The sequence below is a fragment of the Rattus norvegicus genome, chromosome 3, assembly GCF_021556685.1.
Source record: "Rattus norvegicus strain SHRSP/BbbUtx chromosome 3, alternate assembly SHRSP_T2T, whole genome shotgun sequence".
Lineage (NCBI taxonomy): Eukaryota > Metazoa > Chordata > Mammalia > Rodentia > Muridae > Rattus > Rattus norvegicus.
In genome coordinates this window covers 153,416,962-153,444,173 of record NC_141536.1, presented here as the reverse complement: position 1 = coordinate 153,444,173, position 27,212 = coordinate 153,416,962, and the positions used below count along the sequence as shown (strand labels likewise).

General features: G+C 51.3%; 1 protein-coding gene and 1 long non-coding RNA gene across 12 annotated transcripts; one reads left to right on the top strand and one right to left on the bottom strand.

Annotated features, from left to right (window-relative positions):
- The first annotated feature begins 6,431 nt into the window (after nucleotides 1–6,431).
- Nucleotides 6,432–27,150, top strand: Zfp335 (zinc finger protein 335). Of its 11 annotated transcripts, none has more exon segments than NM_001100486.2 (28): nucleotides 6,432–7,611; nucleotides 8,254–8,504; nucleotides 9,692–9,929; nucleotides 11,068–11,145; nucleotides 11,321–11,623; nucleotides 11,723–11,869; nucleotides 13,959–14,105; nucleotides 16,209–16,449; nucleotides 16,566–16,743; nucleotides 17,482–17,594; nucleotides 18,388–18,406; nucleotides 18,536–18,652; nucleotides 18,731–18,807; nucleotides 19,084–19,244; nucleotides 19,591–19,820; nucleotides 20,886–20,979; nucleotides 21,067–21,161; nucleotides 22,964–23,223; nucleotides 23,928–24,039; nucleotides 24,118–24,492; nucleotides 25,211–25,353; nucleotides 25,438–25,580; nucleotides 25,707–25,810; nucleotides 26,082–26,156; nucleotides 26,261–26,344; nucleotides 26,432–26,497; nucleotides 26,576–26,657; nucleotides 26,747–27,149. In NM_001100486.2, coding segments are annotated over 27 exon segments (4,011 nt in total). In that variant the 5' UTR covers nucleotides 6,432–7,611; nucleotides 8,254–8,303; the 3' UTR covers nucleotides 26,875–27,149.
- On the bottom strand, nucleotides 15,773–19,725 carry LOC147995805 (uncharacterized). The gene is made up of 2 exons (XR_015684818.1): nucleotides 16,606–19,725; nucleotides 15,773–16,429 (listed from the first exon to the last, which is right to left on the bottom strand). It is a non-coding gene; the product is annotated as an uncharacterized LOC147995805 (long non-coding RNA).
- Nucleotides 27,151–27,212: the final 62 nt, after the last annotated feature.

Here is a 27,212-nt window from a genome sequence, read left to right as displayed (position 1 = left end):
GTATGGGGCTAGAGAGTTGCCTCAGTGGTTAAGAGCACTATTCTTCCAGAGGTCCTGAGTTCAAATCCCAGCAACCACGTGGTGGCTCACAACCATCTGTGATTTTTTTTTCTTTTCTTTTTTTTTGGAGCTGGGGACCGAACCCAGGGCCTTGCGCTTGCTAGGCAAGCGGTCTACCACTGAGCTAAATCCCCAACCCCGCTAACAATCATCTGTAATGAGATCTGTTACCCTCTTCTGGTGTCTGGAGACAGCTACAGTAACTTATAATAAATACATAAATCTTTTTAAAAATATGTTTATGCATGTAGGTGCATATATGTCTGTGCTGTGTCCCAAGAGGCCAGAAGAGGGCATCAGATCTCCTGGAACTGCATTAAGTCAGTGAGCTGCAGTGTGCTTGGTGGAAATTGAACCTGGGTCCTCTGGAAGAGCAGTCAGTGTTCTCATCTACTGCAGGGCTGTCCCTCCAGCCCTTTAATCAATCATTTCATCAAAAAGGCAGTGCTGATAGCTTCAGGGAGAATGTCACTACCTGTCCATCTCTCTGCAATCTGATGTCATTCCCCCCAAAACATCCCCGTTTTCATCCTGATGCATGGTTGTGGGGCTACAGCTCATCTCCATACCCACTGGGCTTGCTGGGGGCTGTCTGGCATTGCTCAGCCTAGAACAGGACCAAGAGGCAGCAAGCACTGGGCTTGGCAGTGTGTAGTTTTAATCCCAGCACTGGGGAGGGAGGCAGGTGGTCTCTGAGTTCCAGGCCAGCAAGCGCTATACAGTGAGACCCTGTCTTTAAAATCAGCCATACCTGCCTGCAGAAAGGGCCAAGACTGAACAGACAATCTCCATTCCTGATACACTTTCTCCCATGGGACAAGTGCACACAGCATACCTAAGAGAAGTAAGCGACCAGTTCTAGAAGCCTAGTGATTTTCTCCTGTAGTGTGTGAGCATCTGCTCCTTCTTTGGTAAACTGTTGCTCAGGCATTAAAGCTTTCAACAAACTCACAAACAACAGCATTTCACTTCCTTTTTCTTTTGGGGGGTTGGGCGTGGAGTGGGGCAGGAACTCTAGCCTCACTCCAACGCTCGCTGCCTATGTGCTTTTGACTTACCACATAAGCCCTGGTCTGCTTTGCCACTCTCTCGCCACCTCCTGACTGCTTTAGCACTTTATGAATCGATTTACAGGTTGGTCTGAATCATTCAGCCCTGATAGAGCCCCGCCTACCTTGTAAAGGTCATGCCTACCCCGGGCTTGTCAAAGCCACTAAAGTTGCACATCACAGTCCCTTTTGGATGAACTTGTCACCTGTGAACACAGCTTTACCAGGCTGAGCAAACTACATATCAAATACCACTGGCTCCGTGTCTCGTCTTCTTAGTAGCGTCTGTCCTTCCTGCTATCTACCAATCCCTGACGCTCATGGGACTTCAGGTTGTGACCTTGAGTCCACATGGTTTACAGCAGCCAGTCCATCCCGGGCTAGTTTTCCTTGAGTTTCCTCAGGTAATGCGCTCTGTCTAGAAGAGGTAGGTACTTACTTTCCCATTCCTATAACAATCATAGGAATCCCACCTGCCCTGAGTCCTACAGCCTCCGGAGCTAGGCCCTTCCATCTCATTTTAAAAGCTTCCCCAATTCATAGAGCTCAGAGGGAGAAGACTTCTGATTCTCGGTTTTCTACACCGGGTATTAGTCAGGTCAGTTAAATGCTGGGTCACAGGTTGCTCTGCACAAGGCTAACGGTTGGCCCCAAGACACCATCAATCAATCCCACCTCTCTCTCCATCTCTGTTCTCTGAATTTTTCTGTTTTTTTTTGTTTTGTTTTGTTTTTTTAGTTTTGAGTCCCAAGAAGGGCTAATTTGTGCCCTCCCGTCAGTCCCGGCCCTTAAAGGAAATGATTGCCAACATTTGTGCCTCATCTCTCACCATGTCTTCGGCCAAATCAGAGGCTAATGTCGTCAGCTCATCGTGACTTTGCACTGTCGTATTGCTGTTTCGAGGAGATACCATGACCAAGGCAACTATTACAAGAGAAAGCACAGCTTTTTTTGTGGGGAGGAGCTCAGCTCTGGCAGTGTACCTGAGAGAGCTGCATCCTTATCCACAGGCAGAGAGGCAGGCAGGCAGGCAGGCAGACAGACACTGGCCCGGCTTGGACTTCTGAAACCTCAAAGCCTACCCCTACACACTTCCTCCAACAAGGCCACACTTTCTAATCCCTCTAATTCTCAAACAGTTCCATGCTCTAGTGACTTGAGCATTCAAACATTGGAGGCCATGGGGACCATTCTCATTCAGACCAGCACAGCTCACACCCCACCACTCTTCTGTGACCCTGGAGAAGTCTCTCTTCATCCTCAGGTTTCTTCTCTCTGTGTGGAAGACAACCTTTTGCTATGAACTTGGGCATAAGGTCTCTCTCTGCCCCAAACTGTCTGTATGGAAGGCTTGGTCCTCGGTTGATGATCGATTGAGAAGTGACTGGAGGGGGTTGGGGATTTGGCTCAGTGGTAGAGCGCTTACCTAGGAAGCGCAAGGTCCTGGGTTCGGTCCCCAGCCCCGGAAAAAAAAAAAAGGAAAAAAAAAAAAAAAGAGAAGTGACTGGATTGTGAAGTGCTAAATTCACCACTGAATTCATAGCAAAGTTACTACTAGGTGGTACCTTCTTGAAGGGTCACTGCCTTTGAAGATATAGTACTACTTTGTCCCTGTCCCACCCACTCCCCTCTACCCACCATGACTGGTTCTTTACATTTGTCCCAGGCCCAAAGCAGACATCTGACTGGACAGAAACCTTTGACATGATCCAAACGCAATCATCCTCTCCTGTTGTTACTGAAAGGGTTCAGATTTGGGGAGTATGCTGGCTAGTTTTATATCAACCTGATAAAAACTAGTCAGAGAGGAGGGAGCCTCAATTGTAAAAATGCTTCCATATGACTGGGCTGTTGGTAAGTAAGCCAGTTTAGTGATCCAGGTAGGAGGGTCTGGACCCATTGTGGGTGATGACACCCTGAGCTGGTGGTCCTGGGTTCTATAAGAAAGCAGGCTGAATATTCAGATGAGCTTCTGCTTCTGTTGAAAAGGATGCTGTGTTTGATTGTGGTCCGAAGCTTTGAAGCACTACTTGGCATCTCCTTCCTTGGAGGTCTCACTGTTTTAACATAACAGATTTGATAGCTTGTTGGTAAGGTGAGGTCCAGCTTGTCTCCACTAGGTCATCTTCATGTGAATCCGGTGGTTATACGGTTTTGTTCTAGGGATATTTCATTTTTTTAATAACGGTTTTAGCTGACATTCATGGAGAGAATGAATCCTTAGAACTGTGCCACTAGTGAAAGGAAATCCTGTCTAGAGTATGTTTCTTTACAAAGCTGTGTCACACCATCCTTTGGGCCCTCTGCTGGAAAAGTAGAATCAAGTCTCAAATAATGCCTTTTAAATTGTATCCTCTAGTATTGTAGATGTAGGACAGTACTGTATCATACCTCTGTGGATGTAAAATAGCTTGTACCTGCTTTATGATACGTAGTAGTGACCGTGCTTTATCAGAGATGTTTTTAATGATGTTGCTCAGAATGTTTTCTTTCCAGATGATGATTGAGAAGCTAATTTAAAAAAAAAATGGTGCCAGGTACCACAAGAGTAACAGAACTGTGCTGTTTCTCGGGTTTTGTTTTTTTACTTTTTTTTTTTTAATGGAGTGTGCTGGATGTCTCTACAGTTTTGTTCAGATGACTGCAGAACCTGGAAAAGCTGTTGCTGCTGTTGATGCATAACACACTGCTATTATTGGTCTTTTTATATAAATATAAATATATATATACAGATATATAATTTGAATTTTTTGAAACTTTACCTGTGCTGTCAACTTTCGAAAAAAGCATCCCTGTTTACTGTGTTGAGTTGGCACTGTACAGAAATTAACAGCCATATTGGTCTAGAAATGTTGAACTTAAGTTTTTTCCATTTGTACAGGGGTAACACACTGTATTAAATATGTAAGGTCTTATATACGTGGGTTTGATTACAAAAACTAATAAAGTATTCTCTAAATTAAAAAAAAAAATAAAAGAAAGCAGGCTGAGCAAGCCAGGAGGAGCAAGTGAGTAAGCAGCCCCCCTCCACGGCCTCTGCATCAGCTCCTGCATTCAAGTTCCCGCCTTGGTTGAGTCCTGTCTTCATTTCCTTTGAAGAGGAACCTGATAAGGAAGAGAAACAAAATAAACTCTCTCCTTCTCAAGTTGCTCTTGGTCATAATATTAAATCACAGCAAAAAAAAAAAAAAAAAAAAATCCCCAAACAGGGTTCAAAGGCCATATTGAAGTTGATTTTTCTTTGTAAAATAAACTTACTAGAAGAATATTAATGAATAGACAGCAACATGGCAGGGCACTGAGGGGACAGCAATCTCAAACCTTTTGGTTACCTCAAATATTTTGCCAGTAACCACAACAACAATTAAAAACAAACAAACAAAAACAAAAATCCCCAATATCTTAGATATATTTCTATTGCTGTGAAGAGACCCCATGACCAAGGCGATTTATAAAAGAAAAAAATTAGGGGCTGGGGATTTAGCTCAGTGGTAGAGCGCTTACCTAGGAAGCGCAAGGTCCTGGGTTCGGTCCCCAGCTCCGAAAAAAAAGAACCAAAAAAAAAAAAAAAAAAAAAAAAAGAAAGAAAAAAATTATTCAGGCTCATGGTTCCAGAAGGTTGAGTCCATGTTCATCATGGCCAGGAGCCTGGCAGCAGGCAGGAAGGCATGAAGCTAGCCCAGTAGCTAAGAACATACGTACATCCTCATCTACAAGTCAAAGGCGGAAAGAGTTAACTAGGAATGGGGTGAGCTTCTGAAACCTCAAAGCACACCTCCCAGTGACACACCTCTTCCAACAAGGCCATAATCCCTAACCCCTCCCAAACAGTCCTACCATTTGGAAAAAAGCACTCAAATGTAAGGGGGTGGGTGTTCTCATTTAACCCCTCCTCCTGTGCTTTAAGAGGTGCTGGGCATGGCGATATGCGTTGATAATTCTGATGCTCAGAAGGCAGGAGTTCCAGGCCGGTGTGATTACACAATGACACACTGACATGCCCATAGTGCCTGGTACAGTTCCTCCTCTTCCTTCTGGGTTTCTCAACTGTCCACTTTAACATCCTTGGGTGAGAGCAGCTGTCTTCACTGCTTTCAGAATTTTTTTCCAACAACACGCTCTGCTGAGAACCCTGGACTGGTGGTCAGGAAAGCAGGGTTTGAACTCGGCTTAGTGGCTCATGCCTTATAATTCAGGCTGTTGTCAGGAGAGGCAGGAGTATTAGGAGGTTGGGTCAGCCTTGGCTAAGCAGCAAGTTCAAGGCCAACCTAGGTCTCATTAGTGTGTGTGTGCAAGCACCTTTTTAATTGGCTTAATCTCTGTTCTTGAAGTTGTACATGCATGCATGTCTGTGTTGAGGTATGCAAAGTGACTGTACATGCATGCATGTCTGTGTTGAGGTATGCAAAGTGACTGCAGCTGTCCAGGAAGGGCCAGAAGAGGATCCCCCTAGAGCTGAGTTACTGGTAGCTGTGACCACCAGAAGTGGCCGCAGGAACTGTCTATGCCATTAATCACTGAGCCCCCTCTCCTGCAGACCTAGTTTCCCAAACCCAACACAACAGAGGTGGGAAGCAGAGGGTGAACCAAGGAAACCAGCCACCAAGAGAACCTGAGCCATCTTTGTCTGTCTTGGCCCTGCTCTTTTCTGCTCCATGATCAGGCTGCTAACACCCACACCAGGATATTCTGGAATCCTGTCATCAGGTTAGGGTTGGAATTGGGTAGCCTGACGTAGGTGACTTGGACAGAGAAAGAAGGCACCTATAGAAGTGTTAAAACCAGCCTGCCATGAAGCCAGCCTGAACACAAGTCTCGGGGATTGTTCTAGAGGCCTGGTAATGCTGGGTGGGAAGGAGGGTCAGACAGACAGAACACAGACCTCCTGGCCTATTTCTACCAAAGAGGAAACACGAGGAAGGGAGGACTTTTTGTGACAAGATCGTAGGAGCCCTCGTGTCCAGGTGCTGGCAATTAACTCAAAGCAGCTGTCTTTTTCACTACATTGCTTTTTCTTCTCTCCTCCTCCTCTTTTTTTTTTTTTTTTTAAAGACACGGTTTCTTTATGTAGCCTTGGCTGTCCTGGAACTAGCTCTGTAGACCAGGCTGGCTTTGAACTCACAGAGATCCATCTGTTTCTGCCTCTCCAGTTCTGGGTTTAAAGGTGTGTGCCACTATTCCCTGGCTCTTATTCCTTTCTTTTGGTTGTTTTGTTTTGAGATAGGGTCCCAGAGCAGGTTGGCCTCGAAGTCACAAAATCTGCCTGCCTCTGCTTCCCAAGTGCTAGGACTTAAATAGCATGCACCAGCACTGTCCGGCTTTAAGCATTTATTTATTGTTATGTCTGTGAGGGCACACATGCGACAAAAAGCATGTGGAGGTGGGAGGACAGCCTGGAAGAGACTGTTCTCTCCTTTTACCATGCGGATTCTGGGAAAAACTCACTACGTAGCCCCAGCTGGTCTATGTGAACTCAAATGAGGTTAGCCTGCCTCTCCCGAGTGCTGGATTAAAAGTCTAAGCCACCACAGTGGGCCCAAGAACTGCAGGCTTCTAAAAATACCTAATACTGCGCACGTGTGTATGCTAAGAATCGAACCCAGGGCCTCATGTTTGCCACTGAGCTAATTCCCCAACTTCTAAACACACCTACACTATCTACAATGACCAGAGGACAGCTGGGTGTCTGAACCTACAGTCCTAATAATGTTAAAAAATACATGGGTTGGGGATTTAGCTCAGTGGTAAAGCGCTTGCCTAGGAAGCGCAAGGCCCTGGGTTCGGTCCCCAGCTCCGAAAAAAAGAAAAAAAAAAAAAATACAGCTCGAAGTGCACCATGGTCCAAGCATTAAATCTCCAAAACTCCCTGACCTCCCTATCTGCCAAGTCGCCTTAGCTGTGACTCCGGATCAGCCTTTCCTGTCCTCAAATCTGTTTTCCCATCTGTATACGCTCCCTCCCCACGGTACAGCAAACCTAACCCCGGAGGACCCGATCCGGATCGAGAGGACCTTTAAGCTATAGGTGAAAAGCCAAGAAAAACACTGACGTCTCCTCCCCTCTGAACGCCTCTAAGCCATCCTAGGTCGCTGCGGTTCCCTAAGCGACCCCTGGAGGTGTGGCTAGACGCTGGAGGCCACGCCCACGAGAGCTCGGAGCCTCCGCCGCGCCTCGTCCTGGGAGCCTAGGATGGGACCTGCGTGACGTCACTCCACTTCCCGTGTAGCCATCCGCCACGAGAGAAAGTAGTCCCCGGGCCCAGCTGACCGCAGCCCCAATACTAGGCAACGTACAAACTTCTAGAGTCCTTTTGGGCCCGACGACGGTTCTGAGTCCTCTGAGAGACCTTCTGAAACTCCGCAAATCTGCCTTTCCCCGGGGGGCGGCGGCGGAAGTAGTTCCGGTTCGAGGGAGGCTGATGGGTTCCTCCGCGACGGGGGTGAGAGGATGGCGACCTCGTCGATGCCGGAGTCGGAGAGCGACACAGCAGCCAGAGGCTCAGGTTAGTGACAGCCGGAGGCGAGCCGCCCCACTGCACACTGCCGTGCACTGGGGCTCTACCGCGGGGCTGCCGGGTGGCGAGCTCCCGGGCCGGCGGGGCTGTCCGAACAGGGCCCCGGGGTCCCAGGCCCTTTAGCCGCTCTCGCATTTGCCTGAGCGGAAACCCGGCGCCGCCACAAGATGGCGTCGGGCCTGGAGCTCAGGCAGCGCCGGGGACAGCCCCGAGTCACCAGGCCCCGCGACCGTCTCTGTCAGCCCCCTCCGCTGGGGAGCCCGGGGAGGGGGAGCGAACCACTGACCCCGGGGGCCTGCGGGCTGTACCATTGGCTCCTCATCCGAGGGGACGCGAAGTCCGGAGGGCTGAACTGCCGTGTCCGCCCAGGGTCGATTCACGCCTCTGGGAGGAGCAAAGGGTCGTGATCACTCACCAGGACTACCCTTCCTAGAGGGGCCCTACCCTGAGAGGCCAGGCGTCCCTGTTCTTTTCTGGAAGGTTCCCTTTCCAGGAAACCCCGCCCCGTCTAGTCTGATGCTCAGTCTGTGCATCTGCGGAATGGGCACACCCGTGCATCTGTGTGGGTCCTGCTTGTCCGGGCCCGAAAGGTGGACCACTTGTTGCAACCATGGTCGTATCATCCGGCAGAGTGAAAGCCTCATACCCTGCGCTTCGCTGTCAATCGGTCCCCAGAACCAATGGAGGAGAACGAGGTGGAGAGCAGTAGCGACGCGGCCCCTCGGCCTGGCCAGCCGGAGGAGCCTTCTGAGAGCGGCCTGGGTGTGGGCACCTCGGAAGCTGTGTCCGCGGACAGTACGGACGCTGCGACCGCCCCAGGATTAACGGAGGCCGATGACTCTGGAGTGGGGCAGAGCTCAGACAGTGGCAGCCGCTCTGTGGTATGGATCAGTCTGGATAGTGTGGGCCGGGGGACCGTATGCAACGCTTACTTGTAGAAAACAATTGCTTTTGAGGCAGACGCCATGTGGTGACAAACTGCTATCTTAGGTTTTATCGTCTGACACGCCTCATAGTTAAGAGACATACTTAAACCACTTGTTTCCAGAATCTGCAGAAAGGGAAACTGAGGCGGAGCATGCCTTCAGAGCCACAATTCATTATCTACTGTCTTACCCTCAGGCTCTGTGAGCCCTTCCTGGTTCAAGTGTTGATTGTCTTAGTTAGTTACCTTAGTCCTCCCATCGGTCAGTTGGAATGGGAGGGCCTAGTTCTGTGAGTTCTAGGCTGTAAGGGGAACACTGAGCCATCTCTTCCCCACCCCGTACTTTGTGATTTCTGCATGCTACCCAGGTTCTGGCCCTCTGTTAAGTGAGAATGAGAATATATTTATCTCTGGTAGCTTCATGAGTAATTTTGGGAGGTAGGGGTTGTATCTGGACTCCCCTTGATGGAGATATGAGGCAGTGGCCCTGGATGGGCAGTCGAGGGTTTCATTATGTCAGCAGAAGTGGCCCTACTCTGAGTCTAACGTATGCTAAATTACAGGGTTACTGCTAGGGACAGGACAGGTGTGGTCTAGGTCTTTGCAGAGAACACAGCATGGTGTGGAAAACGTTGAAGTGCAGAGGTGGGATGGACCTGGGTCCATATAAGAAGGCTTCTCTTCTCAGTGTAGACCGAACCTGTCATTCCAGAGTGATAAGGTGACAGAGTCTCTGCAGAGTGCTGGAGGAGAAAGGTCCTAAGTGAGATCTAGCTTGTCCTCCAGAGCGGGCAGTGCCTAAGTGGTTGTGAGAGGACTGGTGTAGACTTGGTGGGCAACCATCGAAGAGTTTGCAGCAGAGGGAGTTGATTGATGCAAAAGCCCAGAGACAGTTGTCCCTCCTGACTGGGATGATTGTCCCTCCTGGCTATGGCCTGTAGTCTAGAGAGGTTCTTTTCTAACCCTGGGGGAGTACCTGACCACACCCATAGGCTCTAGAGCTCTTACTGACTACAGCACTTTCCTAGTCCTCTGTAGGGTTGAAGTATGGCTGGCTTTGTTCGGTGTTTCTTGGATGTCTACAGGCTGCTCTGCCCTGCCCCACCCCTGGCTCCTGAACTGCCCTCTGCTTCCTACTCCTAGGAGGAGGTATCCGAGAGCATTTCAACAGAGCCCTTGCCTCAGGGCTACCTCCCTGATTCATCTTCTGTGTCCCGGGGACCAGTGGCAGAAGTGCCAGGTGGCCCCCCAGCCCTGGTGCATTCCAGTGCTCTCCCAGACCCCAGCATGCTGGTGTCTGACTGCACAGCTTCCTCTTCAGACCTAGGCTCCGCCATTGACAAGATCATTGAATCTACCATTGGCCCGGACCTCATCCAGAGTGAGTAGGGAGAGGGTGTGGCCCTATAGAATCCCACAGCCATCCGAGTGAGCGAATGAATGAGTAAAGATTAGTTACCTTACTGTGGAATGTGTAAGGGAGACTTCTAACTGTCTCCTAGTGGTAAATAGCACAAGAATCAAAGAAGATGTCACAGTAAGTTCTTAGTATGATGCCTGGATGTCACAGTGCTCAGAAGTAGGGAGAGTTGTAGCTGGGGGCCAGTAAGATGGCTCAGCTGGTAATAGTGCTTGCCAGGCAGACATGGTGACTGCCGCTGAACCCACGTAACAGCGGAATGATGGAGCCAACTCCCAAAGTTGTCATCTAACTAGCACATGCATGCACGTACACACATGGAGTACATGCAACAGTACTAGTTTTTTTTTGTTTTTTGTTTTTTTTTTTTTCTTTTTTCTTTTTTTCGAAGCTGGGGACTGAACCCAGGGCCTTGCGCTTGCTAGGCAAGTGCTCTACCACTGAGCTAAATCCCCAACCCCACAGTACTAGTTTTAAGAAGTAGAAGCAGTTGTATCTGGCCTTGTGCGGGGGGGGGTGGGGTGGGGGGGGCAGTTATAAACACTTGACACATGGGAGGTGACTGATCTTCCAGGAACCTCCAGAGGAGATGGCTGCCATTAACCTAGTCCATATGAGAAGTATAAGGCACTTGAGAGAGACACCAAAAAATGACTTACCCAGTGACACTCTTAAGTAGAAGGTGCTCCTGGCAGTAAGCCCAGACAGCTGAGCCCTGAGTTCAAGTTGCTTACTGTTATGCTGGGTCTTTATGGTTAGTAACTTTCGTAGAAGCACCAGCATTCCAAAAGCTCTGGCATAGTCTGAGAAGGAAGCATTCTGAGACAGGGTGCCTGCAGGATCTGTGTCCCGAGGAAGTTTAGAGAGGATAGAGGACCACTAGGCCCATTTGTCAAACCCCAGGCAGCCAGGGTAGCTCTGGCATCCTGGTGACTGGGCCAGCACATCACCTACAGCAGACCTTGCACCAGCCTGCAGTGGGTGTGCCCAGGGCGCAAGGGGGTGACACAGCTGGTCTCCAGTTGCCAAGTAGAGTCTAAGGGTGTGGGCCTGCTGCCAGGATCCCTCTGAGAGTGTCACCCTCTGCCTTTTCTGCCAGGCTGCATCACTGTGACCAGTGGTGAAGAGGGAGGAGCTGAGACCACACAGTACCTGATCCTGCAGGGCCCAGATGATGGTATGACTACCCCCAGGAGCCTGTGATGATGGGAGTAGAAGACGAGACTCCATATGACCCTGCAGGGTTAGCCCTGGCCTCTGATAAGATGGCCTCTGGGAAACTTGGACCTGCCAGTGAAGAACAGCTGAAGCTCATGGTCAGTCTTGCCTTCTATTTTCTCTCCTGTCCTCAGGTGCTCCCATGGCGTCATCAATGTCTACTTCCACCTTGGCCAACAGTCTGGCAGCCATTGAAGCCCTGGCTGATGGTCCCACATCCACATCTACTTGCCTGGAGCCTGCTGAGCAGCCACCGGGAGAGCCTAGTTCTCTAGCACAGCCCCCAGCACCTGTTGTCGAGGAGCTGGACCTGCAGGGCCTGGAGGCCATGATGGAGGTGGTGGTTGTGCAGCAGTTCAAGTGCAAGATGTGCCAGTACCGGAGCAGCACCAAGGCCACCCTGCTCCGCCACATGCGGGAGCGGCACTTCCGCCCAGGTGCGCTGCAGTAGCCAGTGGGCCCGATGTGGGGGGACACGCCAGATGGGGGGACGCAGCTGGAAGTGGCAGCTTGTTTTGTTCTCATTCTTTCAGCAGCACTAGCAGTAGCAGCAGCAGCAGCTGGTAAAAGGGGACGTGTACGGAAGTGGGGCACTTCCACCAAGACTACAGAGGAGGAGGGGCCCGAGGAAGAGGAGGAGGACGACGACATTGTGGATGCTGGGGCAATTGATGATCTGGAGGGTGAGGCAGCGTACTGCTTAGCCCTCTGTCCTCACACTCATGTATAAAGACAGAGAGAACCAGGAGCACAGGAGAAGGTTCAGCTGTGGAGCAGAGCAAGAGTGCCAGTGAAAGCATAGATGCACTGCTGTTAGTTGATTACCTGTGCATCTGAAGTGATTCAGTGTGTGCATATAAAAGCTGTTAGTAAAACTAGGCATGGTAGCAAACGCCTACGTCCCAGCACTGGGGAGGCAGAGGCAGGAGGATGGGGAGCTCATCATCACTTTAACTACATAATTTGAGGCCCACCTCAAATGAGACCCCAATTCAACCCAAAACAAAAATAATTCACTTTTTTCTTGCCCCGCCCCATATGTGTTGTATGTGAGTGTATGTGCAGCCAGAGGCAGTGTCAGGCGTCTTCCACAATTGCTCTCTGTCTCACTTTTTGAGGCAGGGTTTCTCGCTGCATCTAGAGCTTGCTGATTGTACCAGAACAGCTAGCCAAGAAGTCCAGGGACCCTCCTGTCTCTCTCTCCAGTGTTGGACTGCTGTCAAGCTCCACTTTTTGACATGGGTTTTGGGAGGTTGAACTCAGATCCTAATGTTTCACACCAAGTACTTCATCGACAGGGCCGCTTCCCTGACCCCTTGATTCGCTCCCAAGTGTTTGTTTTAATTCTGTGTATGCCTGTGTGTGGGTGTGTGCATTGTTGAGTGCAATGCCGATGGAGGCCAGCAGAGGGTGCTGTCCCCGGGCTAGAGTTATAGGCAGTTGGGGCTGTTCCCTGTGAGTGTTGGGAACTGAGTGTGACTCCCTGCAAAAGCAGCAAATGAGCGCTCTCTCTCTAGTCTCTTTTCCTAACTTAGGGGTGGGATTTCCCTGTGGGTAGTCCTGGCTGGGCTCAGATGTTTTCCTCCCGAATGTTGGGATTCAGTAACTGGCTCACTTTTCCCCCTAAACTTTATGAGATCTAGCATGCATTTTTGTTAATAGGATGCTTGAACCTGATTCTAGCTAGGGTGTGGCTCAGCCAGTAGCACACACCTTTAATCCCTCTGGCTGGAATACACACATGCCCATAGTACAGGACACACCTCTAACCCCAGGCAGTGAAGAGAAAGTTTGTTTATGGAAGGAAGCACCGTGTTTGAAAGTCTAATTGAGTGGCAGACAAAATGATGACTAATCAGAAAGATTTGACAGAATAGGATATGCCCAACTCATGAGAAGAGAGGGAAGCTACTAAAGGTAGAGATAGTACAGAACAGTGCAGGGCAGGAATACAGTCGAGCTCACCGAGAGCCGTGCAGTAGAGTTGAGAGGGAGAGTAGAGCATCAGGGAGGGAGAAGGAGGCAGGTTGACTGGGAGAGTTTTACAGAAACAGGTGGAAGACAGAACAAACTAGACATGGGTAAAGACAGATCGGAAAGAAAAAGGCAGAAGGCTAGAAAAGGTTCCTGGAGTTATTTTGAGGCAAAGCAGAGCAATTCAGAGGCTGAGAGAAAAGCCAGATTGAGTAGTCAGCAGGCTTTTGAGCCAGAAGAGCTGAGTTAACAAGCCAGCCAGAGCTCAGAAGGAACTAGAAAGGGTGAGCTTATTCAGCAGCAAGTGTCAGGCTGAGAGTGGTCTGGGCCTAGATAAGATTGTATGGAGGCCAGGAAGTTTCCAGGACCAGGCCTAGGTCAGCAGCTTCCCAAACAACAGAACAGGAGAGTAAAAGTTACTTTTTACACATTACTTTATAAAGTTTCTCTGTGTTGGACTGCACCCATTTTACTATTGAGTGTTTTTGCTGTTGTCCACCTGGTGGGACAGTTCAGCTAGGAGTTTGTAGACACTGCTTTCTACCAGTGGCTCAAGTGGCTTTAGAACCAGATACCTCTTTGTGCTTCTGGTTGAGGTGAGCTATTGGCAGGTGCCAGGAGAGGTACAGAGAAAGGAGGGATAGTTAGACCCTTGTAGGGGAAGATGCAGAGGGCCTCCTAGGAACACCTCACTGGTGGAGAGAAGTACGCACTGACAGATGGGGCAGTGGGTGTCAGCAGGGTAAGGGTCAGGACTAGAAGTGTGGGTCTACACGCTGTCCTTTACTGTGGCCACAGAGGACAGTGACTACAACCCAGCTGAGGATGAGCCCCGGGGCCGGCAGCTACGGCTTCAGCGTCCCACACCGAGTACCCTGAGACCTCGACGGAGGCCTGGCCGGCCCCGAAAGTTGCCTCGCCTAGAGACCTCAGACCTCCATGATGGTAAGATTTGGTCATGTGAAGGGCTGTATGTGTGGATAACATGTGGCTCTGCCGCCTGGTGCTTGGGTGCACCAGACACTGAGTGTACGCAAAGCAGCCATTTCTAGCCACTGGCTGCAGGCTTCCCAAGAAAGGACCCTCCTTTGTCGGTCTAGAGAAACCTAGCCTTGGTGGCTATGCAGGCTTTTGGAGATGCCCTCTGGCAACAAATTGTCACAGTGAGAGAAGGGGTTGGGCCTTTTTACTGAACAGGTAAAAGCTTAAACTGATTAGGAAGTGAGAGAAGCCAGTGGTTGAGTGGTGTCTGAGACACTGACTGGTCAGAGCGCTGCAGTGGGCACAGGAATGGCTCAGCACAGCCGTGAGAACAAGCTCTTTCACAGACTAGCTCTGACTGGAGCATGCCGCTTTGGGGCTCTTGTTTATGAGTGGAGGGGTGACAGTGTCTACTTGTGTGGTGGCCACTGTGTATGCACCATTCGGAGGCAGATTCTGCAGTCTGTCCAGAAGAACTGTCCTGCACAGAAAAGTAAACATGCCCCCACAGGCCGAGGCTTCATGAAGACAATGACGGCCTTGTTTCAGGGGACCAAGGAAGTGGCTCAGTGGGTGAGAGAATCTGCTGTGAAAGCATGTCCTGAGTTCAAACCCCAGCACCACAAGGAAAACTTGTGATGTCAGTGTGTGTCTGTGTCCCCAGTGTTGGGCTACAGAAACAGGATGACCCTGGGAGTTCATTGACCATCAAGCCTAGCCAAGATACGGAACTTCAGGTTTGGTGGGATATCCTGTCTCAAGTGAATAAGGCAAAGAGAGGAGCACTTTTGCTGGTATAAGAACTGCTACATGTATTCACACACACAGACACACACACACACACACACACACACACACACACACACAGGAGACACTGTTTCTAATCTGTATCATTCTTAATTTTTTAAAAAGTAGTTCATATTTGTGTGTGTATGTGTGTGTGAGCATGACACAGCATGTGCAGGTCAGAGGACAACCTACTAGAGTTGGTTCTCTCCTTTGCCCAGTGGGCACTGGTGATTGAACTCAGTGGGCCGGCTTGGCTGCAGAGGACTGTTTACTCACTAAGCCTTCACTCTGGATCTGGTCTGTCTGTCCGTCTGTCTGTCTTGTTGTATGATCTGAGCCAGGGTCTCACTTATGTAGTTTTGGCAGGCCTGGAACTCACTATGTAGAAAGATCCACCTAAATTCTGAGATTAAAGGTGTGTAGCACACTAGTTGATGTCACTCTTAATATTAACACAGGACTTTGTTTGTTGATAATGCTAGGGATTGCAGTAGATTTTTTTTTTTTTTCTTTTTTTCGGAGCTGGGGACAGAACCCAGGGCCTTGCGCTTGCTAGGCAAGCGCTCTACCACTGAGCTAAATCCCCAACCCCTTGCAGTAGATTTTATGGGTTTGTTTGGTGTTTTATTTCTACATGCTCAGGCATCTGTATGTATGTTTACCATATGTACTCAGTGCCTGTGAAGGCATCACATCCCTTGGGACTGGTGTCACAGACAGCTCTGAACTGCCCTGTGGGTGCTGAGTACTCTGAAAGAGCAGCCAGTGCTCATAACCACAGAGCCGTCTCTCCAGCCCCTTAGATGGTATTTTTACACACTGAAAAGCTATCACATTCAAACTAGACTTCAAAGAGTTTATACGCTGTCTATGGAAGTCCTCTTGCCACAGACCCTCCCTTTCATCAGCCTTTCAAGGGTGTGCCAGTGTCAAAGACACTGTTGTCTCAGGAACCCACAGTATCCCTGTGGGTGACTAGATCAGTCGGCAGATGGGACAGATGAGGCTCAGGGAGAGAAGACTTGCTTGAGGGTGCACAGCCACCCAGGGAGGGTGCTGAATCTGGAACTGAGCTGTGGGAGCCATTGCTGAGACTATCCCACTTCAGTCTTGCTTTGCTGAGTAGGTCAGGTCCGAAGCGTGTGGCATCTGTACTGCCTTCTGACCGTGGGCTGTCTGTGTGTGATCTGATGTACCCATCAGTGCTCAGCTTGGGGGTTGACTGGCCTTGGTCCTAGCACGTGCGACTGATGGTTGTGTTCTTTGTGTCCATGGCAGGCATAGGAGAGCCGCTAGTGAGTTCGCAGAGCACACAGAGCCCTCCAGAGCTTCAGGATCTCGAGGCTCCCAGCTCCTCCGACCTAAGGGCCCTGGGCAAAGTGGGGAGAGGCCTGGTGGAAACTGGTGTGAGTCAGTCAGATGCTGAGAATGCAGCCCCGTCTTGCCAGGATGAAGCTGATGTCCCACCCCGCCGCCGTGGAAGACCTTCCAGGCGGTTCCTAGGGAAGAAATACCGAAAGTAAGTAGAACAGAACATAGGTGAGCTTGACTGGGTGTGGGGATGAGAGGGGGGTGGGGAGGGTGGGTGCTCCCTGAGCCTGCAGCCCAGCCAGTGCCTCCACCCCTTTCTGGCAGGTACTACTACAAGTCGCCCAAGCCACTGCTCAGGCCTTACCTGTGCCGCATATGTGGCTCACGATTCCTGTCCCATGAAGACCTTCGCTTCCATGTCAACTCCCATGAGGCTGGTGACCCACAGCTCTTTAAGTGCCTACAATGTAGCTACCGCTCCCGCCGCTGGTCCTCACTGAAGGTGTGGTGTTCAGGGGCTCCCAGGGCTGGAAGGACCACCCAGGAGTGGGGCGCTTCTGCACTCCAGTCACGTAGCTTGTGAAGGATGCTGGGACATGGGGTCCTGAGGAGGCTGCCACAAGTGTTCAGTGAGCAACACCTGACCTTCAAGGATTCACTTCACATTAGAGAGAACATAGACCTGCTTATTCTGACTGCAGGACTGGCCTGTGGGTGATTTCTTCACAGTGAATCCTTCCAGCAGATGGCAGTGGTCTGTCTCAAGGAAGGTTCCTTTCCTCTTACCTGAGAATGTAGTCAACAGCAGTCCAAGCTGCAGTTGGTCATTCTGTGCCCCAGTGAGGTTTGGTCTGTCGTACCAATGTGCTGTGGAGGACTGCACCTTGGCTGCAGCCGTGCTGTGGCATAGTGGCCTGTAGGTGGGGTCCTTCAGGCCCTGGCGGCCTGGCCTAGAGACCGTTCCATAGGACATAGTTAGGAAAGGCGTGGGCTACAGAGCCACAGTGCCCAGCTCCAAACTCTATCTTGGCAAGGCCCCTGCACTCTTGAGCGTTTGTTTCCTTTCTGGTCAGATGGTAAGCCAGCAGCAGAACTGGCACAGTAGGTGCTATCTCTCCGGGGAGGATTCTCAGTGTTGCACAGGCTCTGCTGTCCACATTCACCCCAAGGGTGTGAACACAGGTGGGGAACTGGGAGAAGGATGGGACACTGAGCCTCCAGTGCTCTCTCTCTCTCCCAGGAGCACATGTTCAACCACGTGGGCAGCAAACCCTACAAGTGTGACGAATGCAGCTACACCAGTGTCTACCGCAAGGATGTTATTCGGCATGCGGCCGTGCACAGCCAGGACCGGTCAGTGAGTAGTGCGGGGGCAGTGGAGGGTAGACAGGGAGAACATGTGTCCTGTGTAGCACACCCACTCTGGGCCTGTGTCGTTCATATGGTATTAGAAATATTCAGAGTCCAGGTGAATCATCCCTGACAGTTGTCCGAGAATCCTCAGGGCCTTGAGGGCCCCAGTTCAGGCTCTTCCTTCTTCTGGGAAATGGAGGCAGTGTTGAGGAACCTGAGGGAAATTGTGAGACTACAGGCTTTACACATGATCAGAAGGCCTTATGGTCAGCTGCAGCTCCCCCTTCCCAGTGCTGAGAGCAGATGAGGACTGGGCAAATCAGATGTCTCCAGGCCTAGTGCCTACTCAGGGACTTACAGCTAGGCCTGTGGCTTCAGCAGCAAAGAATTGGTTTCTTTGGCATATGACCTATGAACAGAGAGTAGATAGAGACCTGAGAACCAGGGTGTATGACAGTTTTCCAAGATGTTACTGGTTTCTTTAAAGAGGAGGAGTTGTGTTGCCAGCTAGGATTCTGGTCACCAGGTTGAAGCCCGTTCCCCAGGGCTTTCTCCTGTGGAACTTGTTTGAGCCTGTCATGTCATGTAGTGTTCTGTAAATGGCGAGAAGACCCTTGTCCCAGATTAACCAGCATAGGGCGGTCACCAGTGGAGACTTAGTGTTCTCCCCAGAGGACACCAGCTGGTTTTCCATGTGTTCAGAAGACAGGGCATGGGTAATGAGGAGTGATAATCAGGCCTAAGGCTGGGCGGCCCATGGGGAACTGTGGTGTAATGCTTTCTTCTTTCCTAGAAAGAAGAGGCCGGATCCGGTGAGTGTGGGGCCCTGGTCTGGGAAGAGCCCTAGACTGCTGATGGGTGGTGGGTGGGCAGGAAGTGAGCACTCCTGCCGTTTCCGTTTCCCCTCTTTTTCCCTCTGACCTCTCATTATACCTTCCCAGACCCCAAAGCTGAGCTCTTTCCCTTGCCCAGTGTGTGGCCGTGTATACCCCATGCAGAAGAGACTAACACAGCACATGAAGACTCACAGTACGGAGAAGCCACACATGTGCGATAAGGTGGGTGAGCCAGGCAGAGCCGTGACTAGAGGCAGGACTTGCTCCATCCCCATCTAATTCCACCTTCCCCACCCTCAGTGTGGAAAGTCCTTTAAGAAGCGGTACACCTTCAAAATGCACTTGCTCACACACATCCAGGCTGTTGCCAACCGCAGGTATGTCCCCACTGGAGGCCCATGGCCTAGGGAGAAATGTCCCCACTAGAGGCCCATGGCCTAGGGAGAATGTCCCCACTGGAGGTCTGTGGGCTAGGGAGAATGTTCCCACTGGAGGCCCATGGCCTAGGGAGAATGTTCCCACTGGAGGCCCATGGCCTAGGGAGAATGTCCCCACTGGAGGTCTGTGGCCTAGGGAGAATGTCCCCACTGGAGGCCCTGGGCTAGGGAGAAATTCTTGTGTTTTTGAGCTTCCCTTCTTCAAATCACCTCCAGATTCAAGTGTGAGTTCTGCGAGTTTGTTTGTGAGGACAAGAAAGCACTGTTGAACCACCAGCTGTCCCATGTTAGCGACAAGCCCTTCAAATGCAGCTTTTGTCCCTATCGCACCTTCCGTGAGGACTTCCTGCTGTCTCATGTGGCTGTGAAGCACACAGGTCAGGCCAGCCCACCAGTCCCTTCACCCACGGCAGAGCTCAGCTCTCTGTCCCTCGCCATAGCCCAAGCCACAAATGAACTTTTCCTTGTGCCATTCTCTCTGGCTGAGCCCAGTGCCAGCAGCAGCTTTCCCTGACTCAGTTATGAAGGAGGAAGTGGGCTGTATCTGCTTGGTTAGGAGGGTGGCCTTGAGAATGAACCCTTGGAGAAAGGCTAGAGATGGAAGTAGGTCTGGTCCTTTCCGCTCTGACCCACCAGAGTGGACAGTAGTGTCTGTCCAAATGGTAATGACTTGCGACTAGGGACCCCCGGGGCAGGGCTGCAAGCTTTGCCTTGTTCCCATAGGAGCCAAGCCCTTCGCCTGTGAGTACTGCCACTTCAGCACTCGCCACAAGAAGAACCTGCGCCTGCATGTACGGTGCCGACATGCGAACAGCTTTGAGGAGTGGGGACGGCGCCACCCTGAGGAGCCTCCATCCCGTCGCCGCCCCTTCTTCTCTCTGCAACAGATAGAAGAGCTGAAGCAGCAGCACAGTGCGGCCCCTGGCCCTCCCCTCAGCTCAGCAGGCCCCGAGGTAGGCTGGGACCCAGCACAGGCATGGGGACAGGTGGTGTCTCGCTTGCCTCTGCCGCTGTGGCAGACACCAGCCTAGATGTGGGTGCACCTCTCAGCTCAGAGAAAGGCAGCTTTCCAGTGCTGGTCCAGACAGCAGAGAAACCTACAGCAGCAGCTTCTGATGCTTACATGTGAGACATGATGTGACTAGGAAACTCAGTGGTCCTGAGCGGCTGCGTCCCCAACTCTTGAATATTTTTGCACACTGACATTGGATCTGACATTGGTCTTTGTGGTTACCTTCATGGTCCAGCAGAGCTGCAAGAACACCCTCCTAGCTACATTCCAGGCCAGAAGCAAAAGGAAGGGCTGGGGAAATGGTAAAAAAGATGCCTGCTGTCATCTACCCATGTATTCCTCATAAATTCCTGGGAATCCCTGCTTAGTTAAGTGGCTACACTTTGGAAAGAGCCCTGAATGAATGATTGAAAAGTCTAGTCTTGTCGATGGGTATGCTGCCCTCCCTGACGAAACATAAGATACTTGTGACAAGAAAGAGATAAATAAAGGTGCTTGTGAGGTGGCTTGGCAAGTCAGGGTGTTTGCTGCCGAGCCTGATGATGTGACTCAGATCCCAGGTCCTAGAGGTGGAAGTGGAACGCTGACTCTCCAAGTTGTCCTCTGATATCACTATGTGTACTATGGCGTTCATGTGCCTATAACACGCACACACACACACACACACACACACACTAAAATGTATTTAAAATTAAAGAGGAGGACGGATTGGACTTGGGGTGAGCAGGCTTGAGATGAGCAGCTAGTATTCTGTCCCGGGAGTTCCCAGCGGTCCTGGGAAGATGACCACACTCAGTTCACGGGCTCTAAAGTTGGCTGTTTTGAGTTCAAATTCCAACCCTTCATTTTTCTGATTCTCACCATTCCACTGAGCACTGAGCTGGTAAATACCTTTCAAAATAGTAGGTGAGATAAAAAAGGGACTGGGAGGGAATGGTGGCATCAGATGTACTTGGGAAATGCACTTCTGGATACCCCCTCAGGCTCTACCCATTCCCCTCCTCAGGCCCCCCAAGAACCAGCACCTTTCCAGCCACCTGAGACTCCCCCACTACTCTGTCCTGATGCCCTAGGTGGTGCCACAATCATCTACCAGCAAGGTGAGCCTTGAATAAGGCAGGGTTAAGGTATGAACATGACAGGGGTGGCATTGGGTGCCAGGTGTACAGCCTGTTCTCCCAACCCAGGCGCTGAGGAGTCCACTGCAATGGCCACTCAGACAGCCTTGGATCTACTGTTGAACATGAGCGCCCAACGAGAGCTGGGGGCCACAGCCTTGCAGGTAAGCACCCAGGACTTCCCAATGCCCAGTTACCAAACATCAGCTCCTTTGTGGGACACGAAGCAAAGGAAAGTAGTGACTCCAACCTACCCTGTCAGGGACAGGTCACCTAAGCTTGAAGAAAGTGGACTCTGTAGGGCCAAGGTGGGCAGTCTTTCCCAGTGCACTCCCTGGCTACTAGTAACCATTTGTATTAGGCAACCATTTGTATTCTGTTGCTGTGAAGAGACACCATAACCAAGGCAACTCTTATAAAAGAAAGCATTTGAGAACTTGCTTACAATTTCAGAGACTAATTCTATGTGCTGAGGAGTAGCTGAAAGCTAGATCCTGATCCTGCAGCCTTAGAGACTCAGAAGAGACTGGGTCTGGCATGGGCTTTTGAGACTTAGAACCCTTCCCCAGTGACACACTTCCTTCAACAAGAGCACACTACTAATCCTTTCTAAGAGTTCCACTTGGTGGTGACTAAGCATTCAAATATATAAGCCTGTGGGGCCGTTCTCATCCAGACCACCGCACGACTGCTGTGTGTAGGCCATGCTCTCCTTGGCTTGCTGTCTCAGTCTACCATTCCTGTGAAGCTCCTGAGGGTGAAACAGCTCCCTTCTGTACAGCATATTCCCAAGCCCTTGTCTCCCCAGAGGCAAGGCTAGAGCTCTCTTGGCTCTTAAGCAGCCCTAACACCATCTCATACCCCACACACCTCCCCCCAGTTCACCAATACTCCTCCATACCGACAACCTAGCCCTCCTTCAAAACATAATTCTGTTCAGGTGTAAGCCAACACCTCGATGTCCCTAGAAGATAGGCTCCCTACTCAGCCCCTCAGTGAGGTTGTGCAGGATGTCACGCACAGCTTGGCCACTGTGTGCACATGTCATTCTTCGTAATGTGCCTCTCAAGGATGGAGGTATAGTTTATGATCCTACTTTTTAACTTTGTTAAATACGGTACAGGGATAGATGTCTGTCCACAAGTTCAGTCTGAATCGCCTGTTTGCTGCTCTTTTCTCTAAGTTGCTAGTCCTTTGTTACTTTTTGCAAAAGCATACTCTTTGAATATGAAGATGCCTATCTCTCATGTAATTCTTGATAATGTCCCCTCCATATTCTGTCTCCTTTAATACATGGTTTCTTTTAGTTGGTCATGGTTACAAAACTCTCCTATGTACATTGGGTTTTTGTGAGACCATGTTTCATGTAGCCTTAAATACCTCAAATGGCTTTAAACTCTGATCCTAGTGCTTCTGCCTGTGTACTGGAGTTAGAAATGTGTGTGTCACCACACCTGGCTATGGGTTTTCACGTGGTTTGCCATTTGACCCTCTACCCCAAGGTGTCATGGTTACAGTGCTGATGTCCTTGTTGTGGAGGTCACTCTGCACTTTGTAGGGTGTTTAGTAGCCTCGCTGGTCTCCACCACCACTTGACAGCATCATTCTCCATACCTAGAAGGTTGGCAGATATTGCTAGATGCTCCCTCCCAAGTCCATTCTTGCCCATCTGTCTGCAGTTGCCAAGTGTGCTTTGCAGTACCACTGTGTGTGTGTGTGTGTGTGTGTGTGTGTGTGTGTGTGTGTGTGTGTGTGTGTGTGTGTGTGTCCTGGAATTTACTCTGTAGACCATGCTGGTTTGACTCTCAGATCCGCCTGTTTCTGCCTTTGAGTGCTAGGAGAAAAGCCCAGCTGCCAAAAGTGTGTTTTAGGAAGGACTTGGGCTGGGTAATGAGAGGTGACAGCAGAGGCCCAAGAAGGGCCTTGGACAGCGGCTCTGTTCCGGAAGTGCCTGTTGGTATTACAGGTGGCTGTGGTGAAGTCAGAGGACGTGGAGGCAGAGTTGACATCTACTGCTAGGCAGCCTTCCTCTGAAGACACCACTCCACGGGTGGTGACACTTCATGTGGCAGAGTCAGGGAGCAGTGTGGCAGCTGAGAGCCAGCTAGGCCCGTCTGACCTACAGCAGATTGCCTTGCCACCTGGGCCATTCAGTGGGGCCAGCTACAGTGTCATCACAGCACCCCCCGTGGAGGGGAGGGCATCAGCTTCCGGCCCACCTTACAGGTAACTCTACCCCTTTCAGTCTTTAATAGGGGCTCCCCATTCCTTAAATGTGCCTATGTGCATCTGTGTACTGTGTGCATCTATGTGCACCATGTGCATGCGGGAGCCTTCAGAGACCAGAAGACATTGGATCCCCTGGGCCTGGAGTTACCAGGGTTGTGAGCCATCATGTAGGTACTAGGAACCAATCCTGGTCCTCTGCAAGAGCAGTCAGTGTTCTTAGGTGCTGTACCATCTTGCCACCTCCCCACCCCCCAACTTTTACCATCCTGAGCATTTGAACAAGTATGGGCTCTTTTGTTGACCTGCTGCATAAACCTGTGCTTGGCTTCCCTCTGCTGCAAATCTGTGACGTTTCTCCACTCACTGAACTCTTCAGCCATCTGAGGAACTCTGACCTGTGCTAGTAGCCACACTAGCTACTGTTGTTGGCTTGGCACCCCACCCCACCCCTGTCCCTTTGGCCAGACCTGACTGAACTCCTGGAGCTATCTTCTTCCTACTGAGGGGATGAGGGTCACCCTTTAACTAGGGTGAACCACTGAGCTCTTGGGAGTCATTTATGAAGAGACAGCTGGGGTCCAGGTTGGAGCCCTACATTCACTCAGATTCCTTGAGTTTGATTGTTGCTTGAAGAGGGATTCTTAGAGCGTTTGGTCCTTTTCTGGAGCCCTACCTCATGCCTCCATTCTCTGTGCCCTCAGGGAAGAACCTCCAGGAGAGGCAGCCCAGGCTGTGGTTGTGAACGACACTCTCAAGGAAGCTGGCACCCACTATATCATGGCAGCTGATGGGACCCAGTTGCACCACATTGAGGTGAGCCTTGAGCGTGGACACCCTACCCAGTGTCCCGCCTCTCCCCCTCTACAGCATCTCATGCTGTCTTTTCTACAGCTGACTGCAGATGGCTCCATCTCCTTCCCAAGCCCAGATACTCTGGCCCCTGGAACCAAGTGGCCCCTGCTGCAGTGTGGAGGGCCACCTAGAGATGGTCCTGAGGTTCTGTCTCCAACGAAGACCCACCATACGGGAGGCTCCCAGGGCTCTTCCACCCCACCCCCTGCAACCAGCCATGCCCTAGGCCTGCTAGTACCCCACTCCCCACCGTCTGCAGCAGCTTCATCAACAAAGAAGTTCTCCTGCAAGGTGTGCTCAGAGGCCTTCCCTAGCCGTGCAGAGATGGAGAGTCACAAGCGGGCCCATGCTGGGCCTGCTGCCTTCAAGTGCCCTGACTGCCCCTTCAGTGCTCGCCAATGGCCCGAGGTCCGGGTAGGTGCTCTCTGCCATGCCTCTGCCTTCATTCCTGTGGCCACTCATTTATATAACAGCTCTTTATTGAGTATCTCCTCAAGCCTGGTCCTCTGGTCCCCTTTAGGGTCAGAGATGACTCTGCAGGATTCCAGCTCGAGGAGCTGCCTGGTCAGGAAACTAACCAGATATAAAGTGACTAATGCCATACTGTTCCCATTGTGAAGGGCAGGGAATGTAGAGCAGGGACAGCAAGGATGGGAGGGGGAGCCAGGGAGACACCAGGTGACAGTGGAGCCAGGCACAGAGGATGACAACATGAGCGAGGGAGAGGGGGAGGGGGAGAAGACATCAGGGCAGCTTCTGATGTGTTTCTGGAGCTGCTTCCACTTGCCAGAGGGTTCCCAGCTTCCGTTCTACGTCTTCTGAGCGCTGTCGTCTTCTGAGCTGTAAGCCAGGGCCTAGAGACCAGGCCTCCAGTAGGGAAGCTAAGACCCAGTGAAGCAGGGCTGAGCCCAGGCGTGGTGCAGGAGGCCCCTCCCCAGTTCCTCTAAGTTACAAAACAGCCACAAACTGACATAGAATTGACAGTGCAGCCTGTGGCTTCAAGCTTTCTGTCTGGTAGACCAATCCCTATCAAGTCCGCGTTTTTGATCCTCACTGACACATGGTTTAGTTCTCATGGAGACTTACTGCCTTTCATGCTGACCCACTGGCGCCTGGCCTCTACCCTGTCTAGGCTCACATGGCACAGCACTCCAGTCTGAGGCCCCACCAGTGCAATCAGTGTAGCTTCGCCTCCAAGAACAAGAAGGACCTCAGGCGGCACATGCTGACACACACCAATGAGAAGCCTTTCTCATGCCACGTCTGTGGGCAGCGGTGAGACGGGAATGGCTAAGAACGGGACTTGCATGCGCACACCTGGTGGAGCTACTTGCTGCTGACTCTCCTCTCTCTTCTCAGTTTCAACAGGAACGGGCACCTCAAATTCCACATCCAGCGGCTACATAGCATCGATGGTAGAAAGACTGGGACTTCTACAGCCCGAGCCCCAGCCCAGACCATCATCCTCAATAGTGAAGAGGAGACACTGGCCACACTGCACAGTGAGCCACCCCTGGGCCACAGAGTGGACCATTTGGGTCCAAAGACTAGAACCACAGCACAAGGGAACCACAGGGATGGGTCAGTCAAGTTTTCCCTAAACCCTGAGTCCCCTTCTCTCTGCCTAGCTGCCTTCCAGTCGAATCACGGGACTCTGGGGACAGAGAGGCTACAGCAGGCACTGAGCCAGGAGCATATCATTGTGGCCCAGGAACAGACAGTGGCCAATCAGGTAAGACCTGCAGAAAGGGTAGGACAGGCAGGCAGAGGCTAGAAGGCCTACAGTGGTAGCTCAGAGGGGTAGAAGCGTTTGCACAGCCACATAATAAGCCAGGTGTCTGCGTGTCATGCTCCAAGAAGGGCGGAGAACAATGTGCTTGGCACCCTGTTCTGGACTCTTGGCCTCCATGCCAGGTTGGTGGCACACAAACACACCAAAACCACTTACTATCAGCATATGAGTTCAGTAAAAAACCGAAGCTACTCTGGCTTGGCCTTGTCAGGAGGAAGCTACCTACATCCAGGAAATCACGGCAGATGGCCAGACGGTACAGCATCTGGTGACCTCAGACAACCAGGTAACTTGTCTCCTGGGCCCTTGCCCATAGCTGTGTCTTCTACTCTGCCCTCTTGCTCAGCTCCCACTGAGTGGAACCCTGGCATCTGCCCCGAACCCCCTTAGGTTCAGTATATCATCTCTCAGGATGGTGTCCAGCACTTGCTGCCTCAGGAGTACGTTGTGGTCCCTGATGGCCATCACATCCAGGTAGGCCAGGCCTGGGGCAGGGTGGGGTTTAGAGGAAGGCTGCAGCCTTATAGGAAGGATTACTGGCCAGCTTCTCTCTATCTCTAGGTCCAGGAGGGCCAGATCACACACATCCAGTATGAGCAGGGCACCCCATTCCTACAGGAGTCCCAGGTAGGGTGCCTGGAAGACCAGGCAGAGCTGGGGTAGGGAAGCTCCTTGGGGACTGTTCTTACTGGGTTCTTTCTCTAGATCCAGTATGTACCTGTATCCCCCAGCCAGCAGCTTGTCACCCAGGCTCAGCTTGAAGCTGCAGCACATTCTGCTGTTACAGGTATGGACTGGACACTGAAAGCCAGGAGACTGAGGTGAGGCCTGGCTCTTGGAGCCTCAGGCTTACTGTGCTTTTTCCCTCCCCGGCAGCAGTGGCTGATGCTGCCATGGCCCAAGCCCAGGGCCTGTTTGGCACTGAGGAGGCAGTGCCGGAACACATTCAACAGCTGCAGCATCAGGGCATCGAGTACGACGTCATCACCCTCTCGGATGACTGAGCCTCAAAGGCCCAACGCTGATCGTGGATATCGGGGCCAGCTCTCCTGGAGACTAGGGACTTTCCTGTCCTACTTAGGGCCTCCAGATACTGGACAGTTAGTGTCCCTTGACTCCAAAGGAGCCAGACCTGTGCTCTTGGGGGGCAGCCAAGGGCTCCAGCCAGGACATGCTGGGTGTGTCAGCCTGCTGGCAGGCTTTGGGAGAGAAATTTATTTTTGTTTTGATGGACCCACTGGCTCCTGTCTCAATAAAGGGACCAGAGTCCAGCTCTTGCAGCTCTCTTTGTATATGTGCTTAATAACCTGAACCAGGTAAGGGGCAGGAAACCCGGCAGAAG